We start from the raw sequence: 23,797 nt of genomic DNA on the forward strand, positions 1-23,797 counted from the left end.
GATTTACCATTACTAGATTCATAATCTTGAGTAAGCACCTTAGTCTCTGCTGGCCTGTTTCATTTTTGGTAAAATGAGAATGACGATGCCTACCCTCTAGGGCATGTTGAATGAGATCATCTGTTTGAAGCTCTTAGTCCTATGCCTGACATAGAGATGTTTTATTAATGTCATTTCTATGCCACTTCTCTTCTTTGTTCCTAGCACCAGCTAAATAATTTGTGAGGTACAATGCACAATAAAAATGAATGCTCCCTTGCTCAATTATTATTAAGAATTTCAAGATGACAACAGCAGAACACTAAACCAAGCGCAGGGCCCTTCTAAGCATGGGGCTATCTCTGTATTACTGTAGAAGTTGTACACTCAAAAAGCCAGCCCTGGGGCACCTGGGTGGCTCAGTTGGTTAAACCAACTTCGACTCAGGCAATGATCTCAAGGTCTGTGAGTTGGAGCCCTGCGTAGGGCTCTGTGCTGACAGCTCAGAGCTGGATTCTGTGTCTCCCTCTCTCTCGGCCCCTCCCCGACTAATGCTCTGTCTCTCTCAAAAATGAATAAACATTAAAAAAATTAAAAAGTTGGGGCGCCTGGGTGGCTCAGTTGGTTAAGCGGCCGACTTCGGCTCAGGTCATGATCTCACGGTCCGTGAGTTGGAGCCCCGCGTCGGGCTCCGTGCTGACAGTTCAGAGCCTGGAGCCTGTTTCAGATTCTGTGTCTCCCTCTCTCTCTGACCTTCCCCCATTCATGCTCTGTCTCTCTCTGTCTCAAAAATGAATAAACATTAAAAAAATTTTTTTTTTAAATTAAAAAGTAAATAAATTTTAAAAAGTTAAAAAAAAAAAAGCACCAGCCCTGCGTGCTCCCTGAGGGTTTTTGAGGTTCCATTTATCTATTCTACTAAATTAAAAGCCCCTCTTCAGTTTGACAATTACAGGGAAATAAATGTAACTAACCAGATAGGGCTTGATTGTGTGTGTTGTTTTTCAATGATGGCTCACTTTTGCTTAAGCTGTTGAGTGTTACTGAGCCTAGAGCTGTTAAAAAGGAGTTATTTTAATCTGCCATGGCATTTCAGGGGTTTGTATCATTCTCAATATGGGGGAATTAAAAAAAAAATACCTTTGTTGTCTGTAAGTAATTGGACCCCTGATGATAGCCCAAGAGGCACTTAAGGGCCGAAGAGGCACTTAATTGAAAAGCTCTTTATCTACAGTTATAAAACGGTATTCACAAAGAAAGCAGCATAGCTCTAAATATTTTAGATCCTACACTGGAGAGTTTTAGAGAACTGGTCCAGATGTCTAAGGGTAAAATACCCAAAGAGGAAGACTTGGTCTTCAAACCACTGAACCCCAGTTCTGCCCGTTATTCTTTCTTTAAGGATGCATCAGCATGTCCTTTAAAAGGTTTGCAAGTTCACACATCCTTGACAAGTGTCAAGGTTCACTTGTAAGAGCGAAATTCTCTTTAAGAAAAAGGCAAAATGTGTTTGTAAATATATGTATAAATATGTACGTACACACATAAAAATTTCCAAATTTCCTCTTATGGAAAACACAAACACACACACACACGCAGAGGCACACAAGCGTCTTAACAGAAAGCAAAGACGACTATCATTTATTGAGCATCCTCTGTGTGTCAGATGTTTTACATACATTGGAATACTAAACTATATGTTTTCATTCACTTATTTAATCTCTAGACACTCAAGGCAACGGTCCCCCCCAACAGTGGAGAAACCGAAGCTCAGAGGAGTTATGCAACCTGCCCAAAGTCAGAAAATTAGCATGTTTGGAGGCTCTGGTTTGGAAATTTTATCTGATTCCAAAACTTCATATATCACGATCCTATACCCTTTAGATGATTAAGAATTCAGGGATCCAATTTGTCAGTGTCTTTGAATCAAACAACGAACAAAATGCAACAATATTTAACATACTTGCTAATCATGTCAGTTCACATGGCCCCCTTGGTCTTACCATAATTCCCACCCTTTCTCTTACCCCCCATCACCACGAATCGTTCAGTGTCTTAAGTGTTACCAGTTTTGCTTGTGACAGTTATCGAGAGAACAGGCTGGCCCCAGTTAAGATAAAAAAAGTTAAAATTTGTGGCGTGGGACTAACTCCGAAGACCTCAAGAAAAAAAAAAAAAAAAAAAAAAGAGCTGTTTGTGACGGTAATCCCTCACTTCCGGCCTCAACCGGGCGAGAAGCAACCTCAGCACGTGGGACCAAACGATTCCCAGGCCGCGCGTTCCTCCGGGCAACTGGCTGGTCGGCCCGGGCCGCGCAGGCGCCAAGGCCGAAGCGACTGGGGGCGGTCGGCCCCTGGTTTCCCTGGAGACGGGGCGGAAGCGGCCGGAAACTGCGCTGTCGTTGGCCGCGGCAGGATGGAGAAGCTGGGGGTGGAGCCCGAGGAGGAAGCCGGCCGCGACGAGGAAGAGGACGCGGCTAAGGCCATGGACCGGGCGGAGGCGGGGGAGGCAGGCTGCTCGCGCGATGCGCCGGTGCCTGAGGAGCCCGGCGGCATCCCTTGGTGTAAATGAGAAGGGCGGGGCGGGCGGAGGCCAGGGGAGGCGGCGGCGGCCGTTGGGGCGCGACAGTCCCTGCCTCGCTCTGTTCCTTTCGTTTTCACGGCTTGGTAGAGAGAGCTGCCCTTCGTTACCTGCTGTTTACAGCTAAGGACGGGGTCGGCGAATCAGTTTGTTATTCCAGGGTGCATTTGTGATCCCTCAAATAGCCGAAGAGGCGCCGGGGCTGAGTAAGGTTGCAGAAGTAGAGAACCTTGTCGCCCACTTGGCGGAGGTTGGGGCTGTAGCTTGGCTCGGCACCGAAAACGAGGCACATCTGCAGTGGCCATCTCTTCGAGGACCCGCTTTCGGCCTCTGGAAATATAAGGGCTCTACCTTGTACTGCCCAACCCCAGGGCCTGAGGCCAAGGCTCTTCCTTGCCCCCTTCTGCGCCCCCGTTTGACTTTTAATTTTTGGAATTAATTTTAGACTCACAGAAGTTGCAGAAGCGGCTTTCCCTACTGTTAATATCTTATGTCACTTATGTTGATATCTAATGTACATATGTCAAAACTGAGAAGTGAACACTGGCATAATACTGTTAAGTACAAACGCTCTACAGGGTTTGCCAGTTTTTTCCACTTAGTTTTCTGTTCCAGTATCCAGATCAGAATACCACATTGCACTTAGCCTGCCTCGTTTTTAATTGGTTAAGAGCCGGAATCTCCTCTCTCATCCCCCTCCGCACTCCATGACCTGAGCTACTTCTTCAAATTCAAGAAATATTTACTCATTCTTTTAATTTAGCGAGTATTTATTGGTAGTCTGTTATATGCCAGGCCCTGTCCTAGATACTGGGGATTCAGCATTGAACTAGATAATCCTGCCCTCATATGGGTGCCAGATAAAGTCTACTGGAACCCATAGGTCTGGATTCTGCCCTTTTGTATTTAACGATTCTTTTTTTTTTTTTTTTTTTTTTATTTAAGAACATGCCACTTAGGATAATTTTTAAGTTGGTTGAAATCAGCATTAAACTTACCTATCCCTTGCGGTTTAATCTAAACTTTATTATAAATTTCCAGGTGATAGGATTACCTCTTTCATCTTCCATTATCGATTTTTCCCCCTCAAAAGTTATTTCTAGCCTGAGAAAAATACAGTGCACAAAGAAATACTAAGTACACAGGACTGAAGACCCTCCTATAGATGGAGTTTCTCTCGTGTCGGTAATTTTTAGATGCTTTGACACATAAATCTAGGAAGAAACTTAAAATCATTCTTCATTCTTCCTTCTCAGTTACCATGTCTTAAGGGACTGCCAATTGCTCAGAGATGATAAGCAGCCTGAATATATTTTTCTATTTCTTTGCATATTGTGCATTGGTTCATGGTCAAGTGGTGCCAGAAGGAGGTTCTTCATCCAGAGTCATAGTGCATGTGGATCTGGATTGCTTTTATGCACAAGTAGAAATGATATCAAATCCGGAACTGAAGGGTAAACCTTTAGGTAATTCTGGACATTGATAATATTTTCATTTTGTATAAGAGTATTAACTATGTTGATTATATTCTGATTTATTAACCATATTAAAGATTTTGGAAGCAGTTCTTAAGGTACTTCATAGGCAGTAAACTTGGCTTCTCTAGTAGGCGTAAAATTTATAAACCTCATTTAATAAATGATGAAAATGATGAATTTTACACAAGTAGTGTATATAGCCAACTGAACACATAAACAGAAAGACCATAAGCTATTAGTCTTTTTCTCAATGGTTAAAATTAAAAAATGTCTTATTACATTCTAATGACATTTTCACCTATCCAACCACCTTTTGATTTTGACTCTTGAACTGTGTAACATGACAAAATAGTTGGATTTTGAACAGAACCCTAAATACTGAGGCATATAGAGTGTAAATTTTTCCTAAAAATGCAGGTATCTTTTTAAATAAAAGGCAAAGAGGGATTTTATGTGGAGGGTTTACTTGTATATGTTCGCTTGTTTTAGCATTTCTATTACATGTATGTTTTAAGTTGGAAAAGTCATTTAAATTTCCTAAAATTTCTTTTATGCATGTAGTAAGAATTTATCTTTTAGTATAAGTGTAAAGAACAATTCTGGTTCACCAGCTGCTAACCTCTTGTGCCTAGGTTGTGTTTGATAAATCCCAATTCAACCTAGCCTACTTGATTTACTAAAGAAGAACAAAGGGATGACTAGTTTTTGGTGTACCAATATCAGTCTAGGATTTTTAATCCTGAGGGATTCATCATTCATTCTTAGGGTGTCAAGGAATTAGGATTAGGAGCTATAAAATTTTCTGCTAAAGTCATTTCTAATTAGTAGCAGTGTAACATAAGATGCTGTGTAGGTAATGCTTAATAAAATATAGTATAATTAAGACACAGGGATGAATGATTATCTGGAAGTGAGAAATGTGATGCTGAAAGTTTCTGGGAGAAACGGAAAGTAGTCTTTCAGTTATACTCAACAAATATGTGACTATTTAACTTGGGCTGGTAACATATAGTAGTAGTGAGTCCATATAATTTAATTCTGTATTAGGAGACTACTTTTTAAGTTAAGGAATTTACCAGTCTGATTTTTATATAGCTCACTGATGAATCTTAAATCACTACTTTTGACCCAGAGCTTCTATTGTGGAGTATATAATTGGATATGTCACAAATCTTTATATGAAATAATGTTTCTTTGCCTTGTTTATAATATCAAAGTTTTAGAAACAAATGTCTTACGTTGGTGGAGTGGACATAATCTTTTTTTTCTTCTACATGTTTGTGTTTTAATGAACACTACTTTTACAGTGGTAAACAAATGGTCAACTTGTGTAAAGAGAAAAGTAATTTCAGCAATCTTAAGCCACCACTAGTAAACGAGAATTTGTGTAGTCTGTAGATGGTCATAATTTAGTCATTTTTGATAAGGAGGGGTCCCATTAATGATGCCTCAGTGCCTTATCTTTTCTGCAAATTACTCTGGGGAACAGTTTAGTAATTGCAACATTTATTGGGAGGAGATCCTTCATGCTTGTTGTAGGTTGGCACTTATAATAGAACATTGCTTTATAGTCATCGGAAAGTTTTTCTAGCAGAAACCAGTGATTAATTGTACTCAGTTATTTTCATCTGCTTTATTTTTTGGTGAAACATAGCCTAGACCTATATAAAGAGTTAATTCAGTATAAATTAATCTGGTTTCATATTGTCTGAAAAAAAATCCCTAGGAGGATTTTGTTTCTATCTTTTTGCTGAAGACTCCAGACAATATACTGATTTACTTTTAGTTTTTAAATGTTTATTTCGAGAGAGAGAGAAGAGAGCAGGGTAGGTGCAGAGAGAGAGGGAGAGAGAATCCCAAGCAGGCTCTGTGCTTTTAGCACAGAGTCCAATGCGGGGCTTGATGTCACGATTCTTGAGATTATAACCTGAGCTGAAATCAAGACTCAGATGCTTAACTGACTGAGCCACCCAGGTGCCCTGAGAATATACTGATTTATGATATTTTTTGTTAATTTTATTTATAGAACCTTGGTGAATGGAGGCTATACTTAAAAACAAATTTTTTTTTAACGTTTATTTATTTTTGAGACAGAGAGAGAGCATGAACAGGGGAGGCGCAGAGAGAGAGGGAGACACAGAATCTGAAACGGGCACCAGGCTCTGAGGTGTCAGCACAGAGCTGACGCGGGGCTCGAACTCACGGATCATGAGATCATGACCTGAGCTGAAGTCGGACACTTAACTGACTGAGCCACCCAGGCGCCCCAAGGCTATACTTGTTAACTGAATAGCACTTTTTCATTTTAATCAGAATAGATTGCTTTACAATTTAAAATTATGGAATTAGTAAATAATATATTAAGATTTTCTTTAATCCTGTTCAGTTTTCTCATAAAATATTTACTTTTTATAGGGGTTCAACAGAAATATTTGGTGGTTACCTGCAACTATGAAGCCAGGAAACTTGGAATTAAGAAACTTATGACTGTCAGAGATGCAAAAGAAAAATGTCCACAGCTGGTATTAGTTAATGGAGAAGACTTGACACGTTACAGAGAGATGTCATATAAGGTTACAGGTACAGATTATGGGCAGTACACTTTCAGCATTAATTTGTATATGGGATGCCCGTTCACTATATGAATCTGTTAATACATAAAATGCCATAAATCACTTTCTTTTTTGCTAATAACTTTTATTTTGGCTCTTGCCTGCTTTAAAAAATATAGAAGAGGATGACTTTATGTTATGAGTAATCTTGACAGAAAATGTATAGTTGTAAGAAATTTGGAGTCTGTCGTGATTGGTGTTTATAAAAATGCAAGAAAAAATGTAAAGCAAAATTTGGAAATGAGAAAATGGAAAGATATACCAAAGAAAGTAAAATTTTTTTTTAAGTTTTAATTAAATTATTTATTTTGAGAGAGAGAGAGAGAGAGCACGCGAGCAAGTGCACAAGCAAGGGAGGGGTAGAGAGAGACGGAATCCCAAGCAGGCTCTGTACCGTCAGTGCAGAGCCTGATGCGAGGCTTGAACTCACGATCAGTGAGATCATAACCTGAGCCAAGATTAAGAGTCAGATATTTAATCGACTGAGCCACCCAGGTGCCCCTCAAATATTTTTCATTTTAAATTTAAAACCAAGTTTAAATGAATTATGCATATGCTGTACTCTAATGTGCTAATAGTTGGGAGAGGCTTCTGAATGTTTGATTAACATAATTAAACACTGATTTGTTAAGAACTATTAGCAAAAATAATGGGTATCTTATTAATTTTTTCTTGGAATATATATATATATATATATATATATATATATATATATATATACACACACTAAATACTACAATATAGGCAAATTCCTCCATACTAAGGTTTGGGTTTGAATCTTAGAGTTTTAGTAAATTATAGGAACTGTGAAATATATTTGTACTGGCATATCGCAAATATATGGAATTTAAAAGTGTATAAGAACCAGCTGTTTATCTTTTCTGCTGTTGTTTTTGCTTGTTCTTAATTGTAGCAGTTTTCAGATGAATGTGTTAAGTATAATATCCAAAAGCCCTTACAAATATACAAGGAAAAGATACTTCAGAAAAATGGACGAAAGATACGAATAGGCAATTGACAAAAAGAACAAACCCAATGTCCACAATTATGTGAAAAAAGAATACTCAAATTCATTAGTGGCTCAGGAAATTTGAATTAGTAAGATTATTTTATGTCCATCATACTTGCAAAAAATAAAGAATGTGAGAAAAAGTAGAAACATAAAGTAGTACAGCTTTTAAAGAAGAAATACAGAAATGTTTTTTCAAATTAAAGATACTATGTTTTTTAACCCTGTGATATTACTTCTGGCAATTTATCCAATAGAAATAAAATCATGAGAACATATGTACAAAATATGGTAGCATGCTTTGTAATTGGTAAAAATATGGAACAAAAACAAATGCTCATCAGGATGAGAATGGCAATAGAAACTAAGACTTCTCTATGATGGAATATTATATAGTCGTTAAAAAGAATGCATTGGTGGTATACTATTTGATTCCGAGAGATATTCCTTGTTGAGTAAAAGGTATGTGTGTCTATATATAAATAGGAAATGAGGGAAACAAGAGGATATATACTAGGTTTTTAACTTAGTTAACTTCTGGAGAGGAAGTGGCAGTGGTGAAATGGGAGAAAGGGGGAAGAAAAGATAGCTAAGCAGAAAAGACAAGACTGTACTCCAAAAACGTCACTTGTACATCTACGCAAAATTGTGTGTATATGAATATTAAGATAATTTTTAGTGTACACAGAAGAGGTTACACCTTCAGTTGTGCCTCTTCATGTAACTCTTCCTCATTCTTTTCAATACCTGTGCAGTACTTCATTGTATTTTGTTCCGTACTTACTTAACCTGTCCTTTAGGGATATGAAGACAGTATGTCCCACTTTATTCTTATTGTCCTGTTATTAATAGCACCTCCTTTCATTCAAAAAATTTCTTATTTTGGAAGATAAAGTACATGGTTTCCTGATAGTGATAGATTATTAGATTGTTAACTAACTTTCTGCTCTTCCTAATATATGCTTCAGGAGACATTTTCATATAGAAATTCTGTCATACTTTTATGGAGATACCCATAGCGTAAGTTCTTAGAGGTAAATTTCTAGATCAAAGGTAAGTTGCACTTAAAATTTGGAACACTGCTGAATGTTGCACTTGAGGTTTTCCTAGCACATTGCTAGTATACATGGATGTTACATATTCTCAAACTGTAAAGATTTTGCCTGATAGGTGAAAAAAATAGTCATTGTTTTGATTTGAATTTTTCTGTGACTAAGTTTGAACATCTTTTCATATTTTGGTCATTTATACATATATTTTCTGTGAATAACCTATAGGGCCTGATTTTCATTTGGATTGCTCTTTTTCTTCTAATTGGCCTATATTATTTTTTGGAAGTTAAAGAAATTAGCTCTTTGATACCCATGTATTATAAATATATTTCCAATTTGCATTTTACCTTTTAAAATTTATTTATGGTGTCAGACTTATCGGTCTTTCCCTTATTACTTTTATGCCACTGTATTTTTCATCTTTTTCATAATTAAAATGTCATACTGGAAATTTAGTTGGTAAGTCTGACTTTTTATACTGATTTTTTTTTTTTTTTAATTTTTTTTTTTAACGTTTATTTATTTTTGAGACCAAGAGAGACAGAGCATGAACAGGGGAGGGGCAGAGAGAGAGGGAGACACAGAATCAGAAGCAGGCTCCAGGCTCTGAGCCATCAGCCCAGAGCCCGATGCGGGGCTGGAACTCATGGACCGTGAGATCGTGACCTGAGCTGAAGTCGGACGCTTAACCGACTGAGCCACCTAGGCGCCCCGTACTGATTCTTAATTTATCAAGTATCTTGAGAGAATTAGACATGCACTAACATTGGGGCACCTGGCTGGCTCGGTCAGTGGAGCATGCGACCCTTGATCTCAGATTTGTGAGTTAAAGCCCCATGTTGGGTGTAGAGATTACTTACAAATAAGATCTTTTAAAAAAAAGGCATAATATAATAACAGATATTCTGGGGGCACCTGGGTGGCTCAGTTGGTTGCGCGTCCAACTCTTGATTTCAGCTCAGGTCACGATCTCATGATTCATGAGATCCATCCCCACCTCAGCTCTGTGCTGTCAGCATGGAGCCTACTTGGGATTCTGTCTCTCCTTCTCTCTGTCCCTTCCTTGTGTGTGCGCTCTCTGTCTCAAGATAAATAAACTTAAAAAAAAAAACTCTAAGCATGATTTGTGCATTAATAAAAAGTAATTTTGTTAATTTTTCTCATAGTATTTTTTGAGTTGAAGTAGGAACATAGCTTAATAGTCCTGTGCTGAATTTATCCCTGACCTATTTATAACGTATCTTATTGTTTCATATTTTTCTAAAATATGTATACGTTTTTGTCTAGATAGTTTTTTCTCTAATTACAAACTCCTGTCTTTGGCCTTACATGTTTAGTAAATGCATCTTATTTATGAAGTTGCCAGCAAAAAACTATTAACTTCAGAAATGGGATAAGTGATTGATCCCTGTGACCTAATAATAGAACCCATATAATCAATCAATTCAGTGATTCATCAGCTTTGTGCATGATCCTGTGTTTAATTTGCTTTTCTGCTTAGTATTTAAAACCTTGTCCTTTAGTTTTCTTATGTAGTATATATACTTTCGAAAAAATTGCAGAAATTGATGTATGAAATGCAAAAGAATCCTTTTATGTGATCAAAAACATTGTCAGTCTCAGGACAGATAAATAGTTTTCCCTAGGTAGAGTGGAAGTGATTTTTGATGGTCACTGGGTCACATTATCTTTATTAATTGTTTTCTCATGATATTATCAAGTCGGCATCAATAAAATAGAGGTATTTTTAGTATTTATGTAAAAAAGCGATCTGTCTGGAATGACATAGTACTTTTATTTCTGAGCTTTCATATTATAGGACTTTGAGAACCTATGCATTTAAATTTTTTTTTAATGTGTATTTATTTTTGAGAGCGAGCGAGCGAGCAGGGGAGTGGCAGAGAGAGAGCGAGACACAGAATCTGAAGCAGGCTCCAGGCTCTAAGCTGTCAACACAGAGCCCACCGAGGGGCTCAAACTCATGAACAGTGAGATCATGACCTGAGCTGAATTTAGATGCTTAACTGATTGAGCCACCCGGGTGTCCTGCTTATGCATTTTTAAATAAGAAGAGGCTGGTAATTTGTATTCTGCCGTCCTACTGGTATCAGTAGAGATTCAGAGAGAAGTGAAAATTCTTCTCAGTGATTACAGAGTTATTAGTTTTAATCCTAAAAAGAATTAATTGTCCTTTTGAATTTATTTCACATCTTAGTTCACTTCAGTTTAGCAAGCATTTGACTTAAGGACAGGGTATTTGCTAGGTGGTGGACATTCAAATACATGTAAGTCATGGTGCATATCTACCCTTGAGGAAAAAGCTGGGGGATGACTGGTCAAAATCTTACATTGTAGTATATTTTGAAAATTAAGTGACTTTTCTTTTTGATTCAGTAATAATTGGAAGTTTTAAATTGTGTCTTTTTAAAACTCTTGTGGAAAATATAGTGGAATATATTATTACTTGTTTCTGCTTTTCTAGGCTGACTGTAATTTATTCTTTTGACCCACTGTTTCAAGATCATAATGAACGATAAGCATTAATATTTAATGTACTACAGGTATAGAAATTTTAGGTATAGGAGATTGAGCTAAATCTAGTGCTGTGAGCATCTGCCCAGGGAATGTCATTTTGGACTTACTTTGTTGGAAAATATTGCCTTTACTCAAAATGTGGTACAGAAAAAACTCCCAGTTAACTGAGGACTTTTTAAAAGATATTGTGGAAGGGTGAAATCTTTAACATACCTGATGTATTTTTAAGCATAAAATAGTTACATCTATTTTAGTTATGGCCTTAGTTAACATCTGTGCACCACTATTATTTCAATTTAGAGTTGTTGGAAGAATTTAGTCCAGTTGTTGAGAGACTGGGATTTGATGAAAACTTTGTGGATCTAACAGAGATGGTTGAGAAGAGACGACAGCAGCTTCAAAGTGATCAACTTTCAGCACTGACTGTGTGCGGTCATGTATATAATGACCAATGTAAGTCAGTTCTTTCTTTAGTAACTAAAAGTGCCTACATTTCTTAGTGTTCACTGAATTCACTGAGCTTAATGAATGGACTTTATCTTTCTGAAAATTTTATGTCTTTTGTTGGAGGTATAGCCAAATTTCAGTGGTCTGTCTAAAATGATTAAAATTAGGTGTCCCATGTTAAGAAGGCAGAAAATGAGATTTTGGTGATCTGTAGCTCAGTGGTCCATGCACTTTTCATTTCTCTGGCACAGTTTGTGTGTCACTGTTTTTAAGAGCCATACCTTTTTCAGTTATAAGAACTGCCTTGATAGTATATTTTTTATTCTCCTAAAACTGTCTTTAAGCAAATTTTGAGGTAAACTAAATTTGTCTTTTTGCTTGTTCCTTCTATTCCCCCAGGCATCAAGACACTCATGTTGCTCTTTGACTTCCTGATTTAACCCCCATGGAAGCTTGTCCAGGCCTACCTGCCATCTTTTGCAAGCTCATATTCAGTCAGTTCGATAATCTTTGCCAGCTGTTAGCAAGAAAGCAGAATGGTCCATCTCCTTCACATATTAAAGTGTGAATGACTGATGGTGTTTTCAGAGATATTTACATTTGAAAATAAGCTTCAATAAGCCCCAATGAATATCGTAACTCTGCTGGTGACTTCTGTATCGTGCCACATGGAAGACACACTACTCTGCATTTGTAGATTTGCCCTGACCTTCTTGCCCCTATATCTCAGCATGTGTGTCCTCTTAGTCTAGTTCCCTGCCTCTCTGATAGTAAAGAAAAGGAGGTAGAGCTATAGTTCTCTTCTAGAAGAGAACACGAAGCTTTTCATGTGTCTTTTGTACCTGTGCTCTGTTGTCACTTATAAGGACTGAATAGAATAATTTTTAAAGTAAATTCAGTATTTGTTAGTACATACTACAGAGAGCTAGGCTTTATATCCTAAAAAGAAAATGTAATTCTTCATGAATCCTTCCTTTCAAGATTTTGTTAAAAAATTTTTTCTAACCTACAGAAAAGTTGACAGAATAGTACTGTGAGAACACGTATTATACCATTCCTTATAGATACACTCAGTGCTATTTTGCTACCTTTACTTTATCTTGCTCCCCCTTTATTGATTGATGGTTGATTGATGAGCCATTTAAAAGTAAATTGCAGGTGTCGTGACACTTCATCTGTAAATACTGCTGAGAATAAGGACTGTCTCATATAATTCTAATACCATTTTCACCCCCAAGAAAATTTGTTTCTGTATAATTTCCCTACACTTTTCATAAAAGATCTCTCAAACTATGTACAGATTCAGAATTGTTTTCAGTAGCACATCTAGTTACTGTGTGTAATGTTTTGATTTAGGTCTTTAAAGCTGTAATCTTAGCTCTCTTATTAATGTAATACTTTTACTTTTATGCTTGCTTACAGTTAAAAATGAGTAAAAGTTTTACTAATATCAGTAGGAATTTTTTTTTAATGTTTATTCATTTTTGAGAGAGAGAGTGTGAGCAGGAGAGGGGCAGAGAGAGAGAGGGAGACACAGAATCGGAAGCAGGCTCCAGGCTCTGAGCTGTCAGCACAGAGCCTGACACGGGGCTCGAACTCACAGACCGTGAGATCATGACCTGAGCTGAAGTCGATCGCTTAACCGACTGAGCCACCCAGGCACCCCTTAATGATTAACAGATTAAGAAACTTGATCTCTCATAGAAAATTCCTACTGATGGGGTGCCTGGGTGGCTCAGTCGGTTAAGCGTCTGACTTGGTTCAGGTCATGATCTCATGAGTTCAAGCCCTGCATCAGGCTCTCCGCTGTCAGCACAGAGCCCGTTCATTTCCTCTGTCTCCCTCTCTCTCTGCCCTTTCTGCACTTTCTCTCTCTGTGTCTCAAAAATAAACAATTAAAAAAACATTTGTTAATCGTTAAGCACTCCCAAGATGCATTCACTATCGCAGTCGCTTGGAATTCACTTCTGGTAGTTATTTACAGAATTCCTATGAAGAACAAAACAGATGAGTTAAATGGCCGGCAGTATGGTGGTGTTGTGGGGGAGGAGATTGGATGTAGGTTAAGCCCTGTGCCTTTTTAAAACTCATTTCTAAAGAAGAAAATTAAGATTTTTTTGTAGTGACTTGTAATGATATTGGCTGTTTTTATAGATGTAAACCTGCATGACATCTTGCACGTCAGACTCCTTGTTGGATCTCAGATTGCAGCAGAGATGCGGGAAGCCATGTATAATCAACTGGGTCTCACTGGCTGTGCTGGAGTGGCTTCTAATAAATTATTGGCAAAATTAGTTTCTGGTGTTTTTAAACCAAATCAACAAACAGTCTTACTACCTGAAAGTTCTCAAGTTCTCATTCAGAGCTTGAACCATGTAAAGGAAATGCCTGGTAAGACGTATATATTTGAAAAGTATACATTAATTGCATTTCTTTAATTTTCAAAATTGTAGATACATGTAATTAATTCTTAGAGCCTGTATCCTTGGCTCTTGGAGGAAACCCAAAACCCTAATGTTCCCTGGAGGGAATCTGGATTAGGAAATCTAGGAAAGTGCTTTTCTAGTTTCACCTACTTTTATTTTAGTATAGTTTGAATATGATCATGAAAGTTATAACCTGGAAACGTGGTCCTTTATTTCCAGTCCCTGCTTCATATTCTTATACTGTACACTGCATTTGGAGAGGGGCATTGGTCTTTTACTAACTCTGCTTTGGGATTATATAGAAAATATTAGGGCTACAAGGGACCTTGCAAAGCATTTAGGCCAAGTTCTTGTTTTAAAAAACTTTTTTTTTTTTTTTTTAACATTTATTTATTGTTGAGAGACAGCGACAGACAGAGCATGAGCAGGGGAGGGGCAGAGAGAGAGGGAGACACAGAATCCGAGGCAGGCTCCAGGCTCCAAGCCGTCAGCACAGAGCCCGACGCAGGCGAGCCCACTAACCGTGAGATCATGACCTGAGCCGAAGTCGGACGCTCAACTGACTGAGCCACCCAGGCGCCCCTACCAAGTTCTTATTTTAAAGATGAAGAAACTAATTTTCTTGAGGCGGTTAGTGACGTATTCAGGGCATGGGGCAAATTTCTGTCTTTGAAGATCAAATACTTATGTTTTTATAGACCATTAATAAGGGATGTGTTAAACTTAATTTCTGTGGCATTGCTGGGGAATAAGATGTTATAATAGAATTCTGTGGAAATGAATTTTTAGGACAACTGAGCCTTCAGATGTCATAACTTCATATTTTTAATCCATGTATGTGTGATTACAAACATTTTTGTTCATATAGCTTGCAGTTTTCTGAGTCTGCAACAGTTAACTATGTCAGGTTGTAATAAATTAAGGACTATACTGATACAGTCATAAATAACGTTATTACTTGGCTTTATTTTTTGAGTTCTTGGATTTGTTTCTTTTTTTATAGACTTTCTCTTCCTTATTGCCAAATTGCCAGCCCTCTTTTATTTCAGCTGTGAACATATCTGTTATTCCACTTTAAATTTTTTTTTTAACGTTTTTATTTATTTTTGAGACAGAGAGAGACAGAGCACGAACGGGGGAGGGGCAGAGAGAGAGGGAGACACAGAATCGGAAGCAGGCTCCAGGCTCCGAGCCATCAGCCCAGAGCCCGACGCGGGGCTCGAACTCACAGACCGCGAGATCGTGACCTGAGCTGAAGTCGGACGCTTAATCGACTGAGCCACCCAGGCGCCCTCCTGTTACTCCACTTTAATAATTTCCCCTCCATACCAGTTGGCTTTGATTTACTTCTTTTACTGTGCAGGGAAATCAGAAGACTGTAGAATTAATTTTTTCTTTTTTTTAATTGAGAGAGGGGTGCTTGGATGGCTAAGTCGGTTAAGCGTCTGAATTTCAGCTCAGGTCATGATCTCGCAGTTTGTGGGATAGACCCTACTTCGGACCCTACTTTGGACTTCCAGTGGACAGCTCTCTCCCTCTCTCCTTCTGTCTCTGCCCTTCCCCCACTTACACTCTCTCTGGCATGCTGTCCTTCCCTCCCCCCCTCAATAAATAAATAAGTATTTTAAAAAAGAGAAATAAAGGGGCACTAAATTACCTGAGCATCTCAGGTAAGGTGATAAACTATGACTGAGTGTTAGTGCAACAACTTTTGCTAGGAGTTTTGCCAATGAGTAGATTTTTTTATTTATTTGCTTTATGGCTCTTGTATTTGGGCAAGTAAATATTGGCAGATACGACTTGTGGATAAATGTGTGATATATGCAGGAGTCAGATTAGCTAGTAAGCACATGCTAATTAGTTTTATTTAGTGACAGTCTTTCTTTGCATAAATAATAACCATGACTCTTGAATACTTCCAAAATGTTATATAACAGGTGGTAAATACTTCATTTTATCAAGACAGCATTTCTTGGTTATCTCCGTATTCATTATGTTGTACTAGGGTTGTTAGGTTTTGGAAGTGGTTCATTTAAGAGACCCTGAATAGAAGAAGGACAGCCTAGTTTTCAATAAAATTTAATCCTAGCACAATATTCATTATGGTATTGAAAGATGTGTATTATATATACTTGAATTAGCTTTATTTTAAGGAGAAAAGCTACTATAACACTGTGTATTTCTTTTTTGCCTAGGTATTGGCTATAAAACTACCAAACGTCTTGAAGCTCTGGGTATCAGAAGTGTGCATGATCTCCAAACCTTTTCATCCAAAATACTAGAAAAGGAATTAGGAATTTCAGTTGCACAGCGTATTCAGAAGCTCAGTTTTGGAGAGGATAACTCTCCTGTGACACCCTCAGGACCACCTCAGGTATGTGATAATGATATTTATTGTAATTGTTGGCACATTATTTGAGATAAAGATTTCTGGTTTTAGTACTATGTTCTTACTATTCTAATTTGCTTACTAGGTGGAGTACATGATCACTTTCCTATGAGAAGGCTAATTTATTAGATTAGTAAATATTTTTAAATTGAATCTAAGAATTAGTATTTCAGCCTCAAGTTAGCTACCTTGATTAAATGCCACTTAATTTTTAACAGACTTTATTGTATATATTAGCTAAAATATTTCAATTTTTAAGAAATCTTGTTTTCTGAGTAGTCTAATGATTTAAGAAATATAGAGACAGGTATAATCACCCAGTTAACATTGATTGATTTTTTTTTCCTATGTGACAGGCACTTTACTAAGTGCTTTACATACCTTAGCCCATTTAATCTTTACAACAAAGCTTTGAGGTAGGTAGTACTATTATTTGTTCATACCTTTTCCCTCTCTCTCATTCTTTTTTTAAGATGAGGATACTGGGGGCGCCTGGGTAGCTCAGTCAGTTAGGTGTTCAACTTCGGCCCAGGTCGTGATCTCACGGTTAGTGAGTTCAAGCCCTGAGTTGGACTCTGTGCTGGTGGCTCAGAGCCTGGGGCCTGCTTTGGATTTGTGTCTCCTTCCCTCTTGCACTGTCTCTCTCTGAAAAATAATTACTCAGTAAATTATTACTAAATAATTACAATTATCTCTCAAAAATAAACATTACAAAAAAATTGATAAGGATAATGTACTTTAGAAAGGTTAAGTAACATGTCCAAGGTTAAACTCAAATTCAGGTGGTAGGAGATTAAGAGCTTTACTGTAATCATAATCATAGAATAAAGGTTGGAGTTGGTACTAGAGCTTTTTGTTGTTGTTTATCATGAGAGAGAGGGAGAGAGAGCACGCATGCGTGCGCACACACACGTACACACGCATGAGCAGGGGAGGGGAGATGGAGAATCCCGAGCAGGCTCTGTGCTGTCAGTGCAGAGTCCGAATCGGCTCAAATTCATGAACCGTGAGATCATGACATGCGTCGAAATCAAGAGTCGGACGCTTAACCAAGTGAGCCTCCCAGGCACCCCAGGTAGTAGAGCTTTATAATTTTCTTGACTTCCAGTGAGCTTTCTAGTGGAGTACAGTAGTTTGCAGATAAAAAGAGCTCATACAGAAGCAAACTAAATGGCTCAAACTGAGCACCAGAGGTAAATTAGTAAAGAATGTACTGAATATTTGGCATCCACGCTCATAACTGGACTTGCTTATTTGGGTTTATAATAATCCCTATTTGTGCTTCTTTGGTAGTCCTTTAGTGAAGAGGATTCATTTAAAAAATGTTCATCGGAAGTTGAAGCTAAAAATAAGATTGAAGAACTACTTGCCAGTCTTTTGAACAGGTGATTTTCCATTTTGCCATATCATCCTATATATTCTGTGTAAAGTATATAGAAAGTATACTTGATGTTCTTAGAATTTATAGAGTAACTAGAGACCGAACAGTATAAAGAGTGATCATTTATCATTGAATTTCTCTACATTATAAACTGTTGCAAATATAGGGACATATACTCTCAACTAAATTTAATCCGTTTACATTAGTTTTAATTTTAGTAACATTGTGATTATCCTTTGGATCTTAAGCTGCTCATGGTTATCTAAGAGGGTTTTATGGATATCTAGAATCTCTACACCTACAAATTTGTGATGATTGAGGTTAGGAAATTATTCAGACGAACAGTGATGGAGAGAGTAGAAGAACGCTTCTATCTCCTTTGCCTCAGACTGTGTGAAAGAAAATGGAGTCAGACAAAGGAATAGCTAAGTGGGGCTATGCGTGAGCAGGGAGAGTGAGGGCGGTGTGTGCGGGGCACTGGTCTGGAAGGACATGAAAGTGTCAGCTGGGGGGTTAGGAGTGTACGAATAGCATAGCATAAATGGAACAAGATGTTGAGTTTCTGATGCTCCTTTCCTATCATATATCTATTTCTCAGTATTCCATACAAGAGTATGATCTCTTTGCCTCCCATTTCTTTGATTTCTCAAAGTAAGGTGTTAGGGGTCTAGCACTTTTGGGTATCTGTGCTTCTGTAATGACTGTAACTATGACTAGAGAGAAAGGTTTTAGATGACTGTAAGTGTCAGTAAACTGACGAGGGAAAATTTCCTACAGCTTTGCTGTCACCTGCTGTGTGGTTCTCATGTCTTGAGCAGAGCCAGAGCGCATGGTTTGCTGCCTGGGCTGTGGCTGGCTGAATGACCCAGCTCCGGTGATATAACTCAGGCTGGGCCTGTGAGTATGTTGCTGAAACTGGGTCATCCACTTTGCTTCAGCTAAACGGAGGACTGCTGTGAAATGCCGGGCCATTGGCAAGAGTTCTGCAGGTAGAGAAGCCACAGAAATTTTACAGCCCAGAAGAATCAGCCCAGAAATGAGACTAGATGCTTTAAACCTGTAATTACCACCTATGGGTGGCTCAGCCGATTAAATGTCTTACTTTTGATTTTGACTCTGGTTATGATCTTACCGTTGTGAGATTGAGCCCTGCATTGGGTTCAGTGTAGAGTGCAAAGCCTGCTTGGGATTCTCTCTCTCTCTCCCTGCCCCGCCCCCCCATGTTTTCTCCCTGTCTCTTTCAAAATAACATAAACTTAAAAAAAAAATTACTGTGAATTACTGAGAAACTGTGAACCGTTTCTCCTTATCTCTGCTTGCCACTCCCTCTACACCATGGCCCCTTATTTCAGTGACTGAGATATAATACCATCTATGTGACGGGCAAAAAAATAATTGTGTTTGTGTGAATGTGTTTTTTTTCGAGAAGAGTATATGATAACTAATGGTATAGCTATGTAAGAGGTGTAAAATCATGGAATTTTTTTATAACTTTTTTTAATGTTTATTTTTGAGAGAGAGAGAGAGAGAGAGCAAGCTCGAGCACACGCAAGTGGGGAAGGGGCAGAGAGTGAGGGAGACACAGAATCCAAAGCACGCTCCAGGCGCCGAGCTGTCAGCACACATCCCGACTTGGGACTTGAACTCACTAACCGTGGGATCATGACCTGAGCCAAAGTCAGATACTCAACCAACTCAACCACCCAGATGCCTCTAAAATCACATAATTTTTAACCCGTCCTCTGGGCACTAGTTTAAGCTTGCTTAGAATATGACCTTTTCTTAATATGTCTTAATTAGTTATAGGAACCAAGTCAGACTCTTTGAATAATGACTTAGTAGAAGACACTTAACTGGAAGGTATTTAAACTAGTAATGTGTTTACAGGAACCATTTAAGATATCTTATTATTTTAGTAAGGCAACAATCAAGTCTTGCGAAAGAAAAATAAGAGAAAAAATTATTTTTTACAAAAATCCAAATTTTCTAGTTCAGAATTCAATTTGAGTATGTTTAACAATGTACAATATTTGTATTTTGTGTTTGTGATTTTTAATACATTGCCATACATATAAAAAGGAAAATATTATTTTTTAATGACATTTATTGTAGTAATTAGATTTTCTGCTTTTTAAGTGAATTTTGTATCTCATTAAAACTTTTGTTTTCAACACTAAAACTAAGACCATTTGAATGAAACACTTTTTAAGATGCATGTACGTGTACTTATTTTCTTAAATGTGGCATATAATTGGTCTTTCAAGTTATTACTCTAATTTGCCATATAATGGTGGTATTACTGTCTCCTTGGATCTTTTCAGGGAGTGCTTTTTGACAAAATTATCTCATTAAAATTTTTTTCTTTTTGTAATCCTTTTTTCCTGTGTAAAAAATCTGTCATTTTTCATGTATTTGCCTCTGTCAGTGAATGATTCTCTTAGTTTCTTAAATTTCCTGCTGATTTTAATATATTGCTTTTAGTTATGTTTGGATTTGAATTATAAAAATGGCTTGTTATAATTATGTAATTGTATCTTATTTCTGTTCTTTTCTGATTGCCCTCAATTCTGAGTGAGGCCTGAGAGCCTTAACATTTAAGATTTCAGAGCTTTGGTGCATAGACTTGGTGACTATTCAGACACTTGTATTGCTTCCTGCCTAGTTATCAACTATGTTTATAATTGTTACGGTGATACCCTTAGGTTCAAAAAAAAAAAACTTTAAGTAATACTTTTCTGATTCCTTGTTTCCACTTTCTCTTTACTTTTAGAGTATGCCAAGATGGAAGGAAGCCACATACAATAAGATTAATAATCCGTCGGTATTCACCTGAGAATCACTGTAGCCGTGAGAGTCGTCAGTGCCCTATTCCATCGCATGTAATTCAGAAGTTAGGGACAGGTTTGGGATATTTTTCTAATAATTTAATTGGCAGATTGAACTCTTAAAAAAACAAAAACAAAAACTTTGAATTAGCAATATGGCCCAAAGATGGAGAGTCTTCACAGGGAGTTAGTTAGCTATTAAATACCTGCATTATATCAGGAATTTTCACAGAACGACTTTGTTGTTTGTTGTTTTTTAATAGATAATAAAAATAAAGCTGCAGTTAACAGTGTTCCCCAAGTACAGAGAAAACAAAACTATGATAATGCGTTACATGATTCAAGATAACTTCTTTATGGGCATTTAGGTCGTTTCCATTTTTTGGCTATTATGAAAAATGGTGCTATGAACATTTGCATGCAATTCATTGGGCAGATATATGTTTTTGTTTATCTTGGGTAGATTACAGAGAGTGGAACTGCTGGGTTGTATGTTAAGTTGAACTTTTAAGAAACTGCCAAACAGTTTTCTGAAGTGAGTATAAACATTTGTATTCTTACCAAGAATGCATGAAGGTTCTAGGCTTTCATATTCTCTTCACACTTAGTATTGTCAGTTTCTTTTTTTTTTTTCTTTCTGTTTAATTTCTTTAATGTTTCCAATACTAATATTTTTTCCAAAAAGTAGAGGAAACATCTCCATGTATTTATCTAGCATTTATAATTTTCATACAGAAATGGTAAATGCCATAGTGCCATAGTTTTAACATTAAAAAATAATTATTGTAAATTATAGTAAATTATAAAAGTATTCACATACATAATCATTATAAGAATTCAGAGTTTTACAAACTAAAATAAGAGAAAAAAGTAATTTTTTCAATTTAAATCAAAAGTCTAATATTTTAGGACGTTTACTTCATCATTCATTTATTTATACTAGTTGCTTTGGTATACTTTTAGGTTGGATAAGATATATCTTCTCTTTGTTATAGGGTATCTATTCCATTATTTTAGGTACACTTTCTTGAGCAGAATGTATGTATAATGATATAATGATTATGTATATATAATGATATACAAATTATAGCTTTTTGCATGTTAATATAAGTTGGTGTATTTTACTATAGTCATTCTTGTGGCCTTGTAGTAGTATTTCATTGTGTTTTGGGTTTTTTTTTTTTTACTTTTATGGATAATGCTTTTGGTGGTCTATGTAAAAATTCTTTGCCTAACCCAAAAGTCACAGATATTTCCTCCTGTGTTTTCTTTTAGAAATGTATAGTTTTGGGGTGCCTAGGTGACTCAGTCTATTAAGCATCCGGCTCTTGATTTTCGGTCAGGTCATGAACTCATGGTTTGTGAGATTGAGCCCACCTCAGGCTCTGTGCTGACAGTGCAGAACCTGCTTGGTTTTCTCTCTGCCTTTCTCTCTGCCTGCTCGTGCATGCTCTCTCTCTCAGAATAAGTAAACATTTAAAAACCTTAAAAAAAAAAAAAAAGAAATGTATAGTTTTAGGGGCACCTGGGTGGCTCAGTCGGTTGAGTGTCTAACTCTTGATTTCAGCTCAGGTCATGATCTCACAGTTGTGAAACTGAGCCCTGCGTCAGGCTCAGCATGAAATTCAGAGCCTGCTTGGGATTCTCTCTCACTCCCTCTTTCTTTGCCACTCCCCTGCTTGTGCTCTCTCTTAAAATAAATAAATAAACTTTAAAAAAAAAAAAAAAGGGCACCTGGGTGGCTCAGTCAGTTAAACGTCTGACTCTTGGTTTTGGCACAGGTCATGATCTCACAGTTCATGAGTTTGAGCTCCACGTTGGGTTCTGTGCTGACAGCTGGGAGCCTGCTTGGAATTCTCTCTGCCCCTCCCTCCCTCCCTCTCTCTCTCTCTGTCTCTCTCAAATAAACATTTCAAAAAATTAAAAAAAAATTATAGTTTTAAGCTTTACACTTAGATCCACTTTGAGTAAATATTTATGTATGGTGTAAGAATCTTAGTTCATTCTTTTGTATATGGATATCCAGTTGTTCCAACAGAATTTGTTAAATAGACTCCTCTTTCTCTCTTGAATTGTCATGGCACCTTTGTTAAAAACTAACTGACAACAGAAGTGTTTCTTTCTTTATATGCTTAGTCCATTGATTTATATGGTTATCCTTCTACCAGTGCTACCCTGATACTTTGTTGTAAGTTTTGAAATTAAGTAGTGTAAGTTCTCCAGCTTTGTTCTTTTTTGAAATTCTTTTGGCTATACATGATCCTGGGCTTTTGTTTGTGGGAAGATTTTAAAATAGGAATTTGATTTGTGTATTTGTTTTAAGTTTATTCAAATTTTGTATTTATTTTGAGTCAGTTTTAGTAATTTTTAATCTTACAGGAATGTATCCATTTCATCCAAGTTGTCTAATTTGTTGGCATGAAGTTGTCAGTATTCTTTTGTTATCCTTCTAATTTTTGTAGGATCTATAGTGATGTCTCCTCTTTCATTCCTGATTTTGGTGATTCACGTATTCTCTTTTTTTCTTTATCATTCTAGCAAAGGTTTATCTGAGTGAGGCCTTATTCAGGTTTTATTTGTCTTTTCTAAGATCCAACTTTTGGTATCATTGATTTCTGTGTTGTTTTTCTACTTTCTATTTCATGTATTTTTGCCCTGTCTTTGTTATTGCCTTCTTTTTTCTTGCTTTAAGTTTAATTTGCCTTTTCCCCTCTGGTTTCTTAAGATGGAAGCTTACATTATTTATTTTATACAGCTTTATTTTCTAATAATTCAAGTTTAAAATTATACATTTCCTTTTAGTAGTGCTTTAGCTTCATTCCATAATTTTTGTTGTATTTCCTTTTCATTAAGGTCAAAATTACTTCTAATATCCTTGTGATTTCTTCTTTGACCCCAATCTTGTTTAGAAATTTGTTTAATTTCCAAGTATTTGATGGTTTCCCAAATTTCATTCTGTTGTTGATTTCTACTTTAATTTCATATTGATCAGAGAACATATTTTGAGTATTTTCAGTCTGTTCAGATTTTTGAGTCTAATTTTATTGCCTAGCATATGGTCTGTCCTGGAAAATGCACCATTTA

General features: G+C 37.0%; 1 protein-coding gene across 3 annotated transcripts in view; it reads left to right on the forward strand.

Moving 5' to 3' along the window:
• Positions 1-2,261: 2,261 nt before the first annotated feature.
• The window catches only part of POLI (DNA polymerase iota), a 33,610-nt gene continuing 12,074 nt past the window's right edge, over positions 2,262-23,797 (forward strand). Inside the window, exons 1-8 of one of the 3 annotated variants that reach the window (XM_060613890.3) lie at positions 2,262-2,542; positions 3,915-4,025; positions 6,453-6,617; positions 11,546-11,698; positions 13,847-14,083; positions 16,314-16,492; positions 17,801-17,892; positions 20,659-20,789. In XM_060613890.3, the coding sequence (XP_060469873.1) occupies positions 2,395-2,542; positions 3,915-4,025; positions 6,453-6,617; positions 11,546-11,698; positions 13,847-14,083; positions 16,314-16,492; positions 17,801-17,892; positions 20,659-20,789 (1,216 nt within the window). In that variant the 5' untranslated portion in view covers positions 2,262-2,394. The remainder of the gene's footprint in view (positions 2,543-3,914; positions 4,026-6,452; positions 6,618-11,545; positions 11,699-13,846; positions 14,084-16,313; positions 16,493-17,800; positions 17,893-20,658; positions 20,790-23,797) is intronic. The other 2 variants (XM_060613887.3, XM_060613889.2) reach the window with 2 other exon arrangements.

Source organism: Panthera onca, chromosome D3, assembly GCF_046562875.1.
Source record: "Panthera onca isolate mPanOnc1 chromosome D3, mPanOnc1 haplotype 2, whole genome shotgun sequence".
Classification (NCBI taxonomy): domain Eukaryota; kingdom Metazoa; phylum Chordata; class Mammalia; order Carnivora; family Felidae; genus Panthera; species Panthera onca.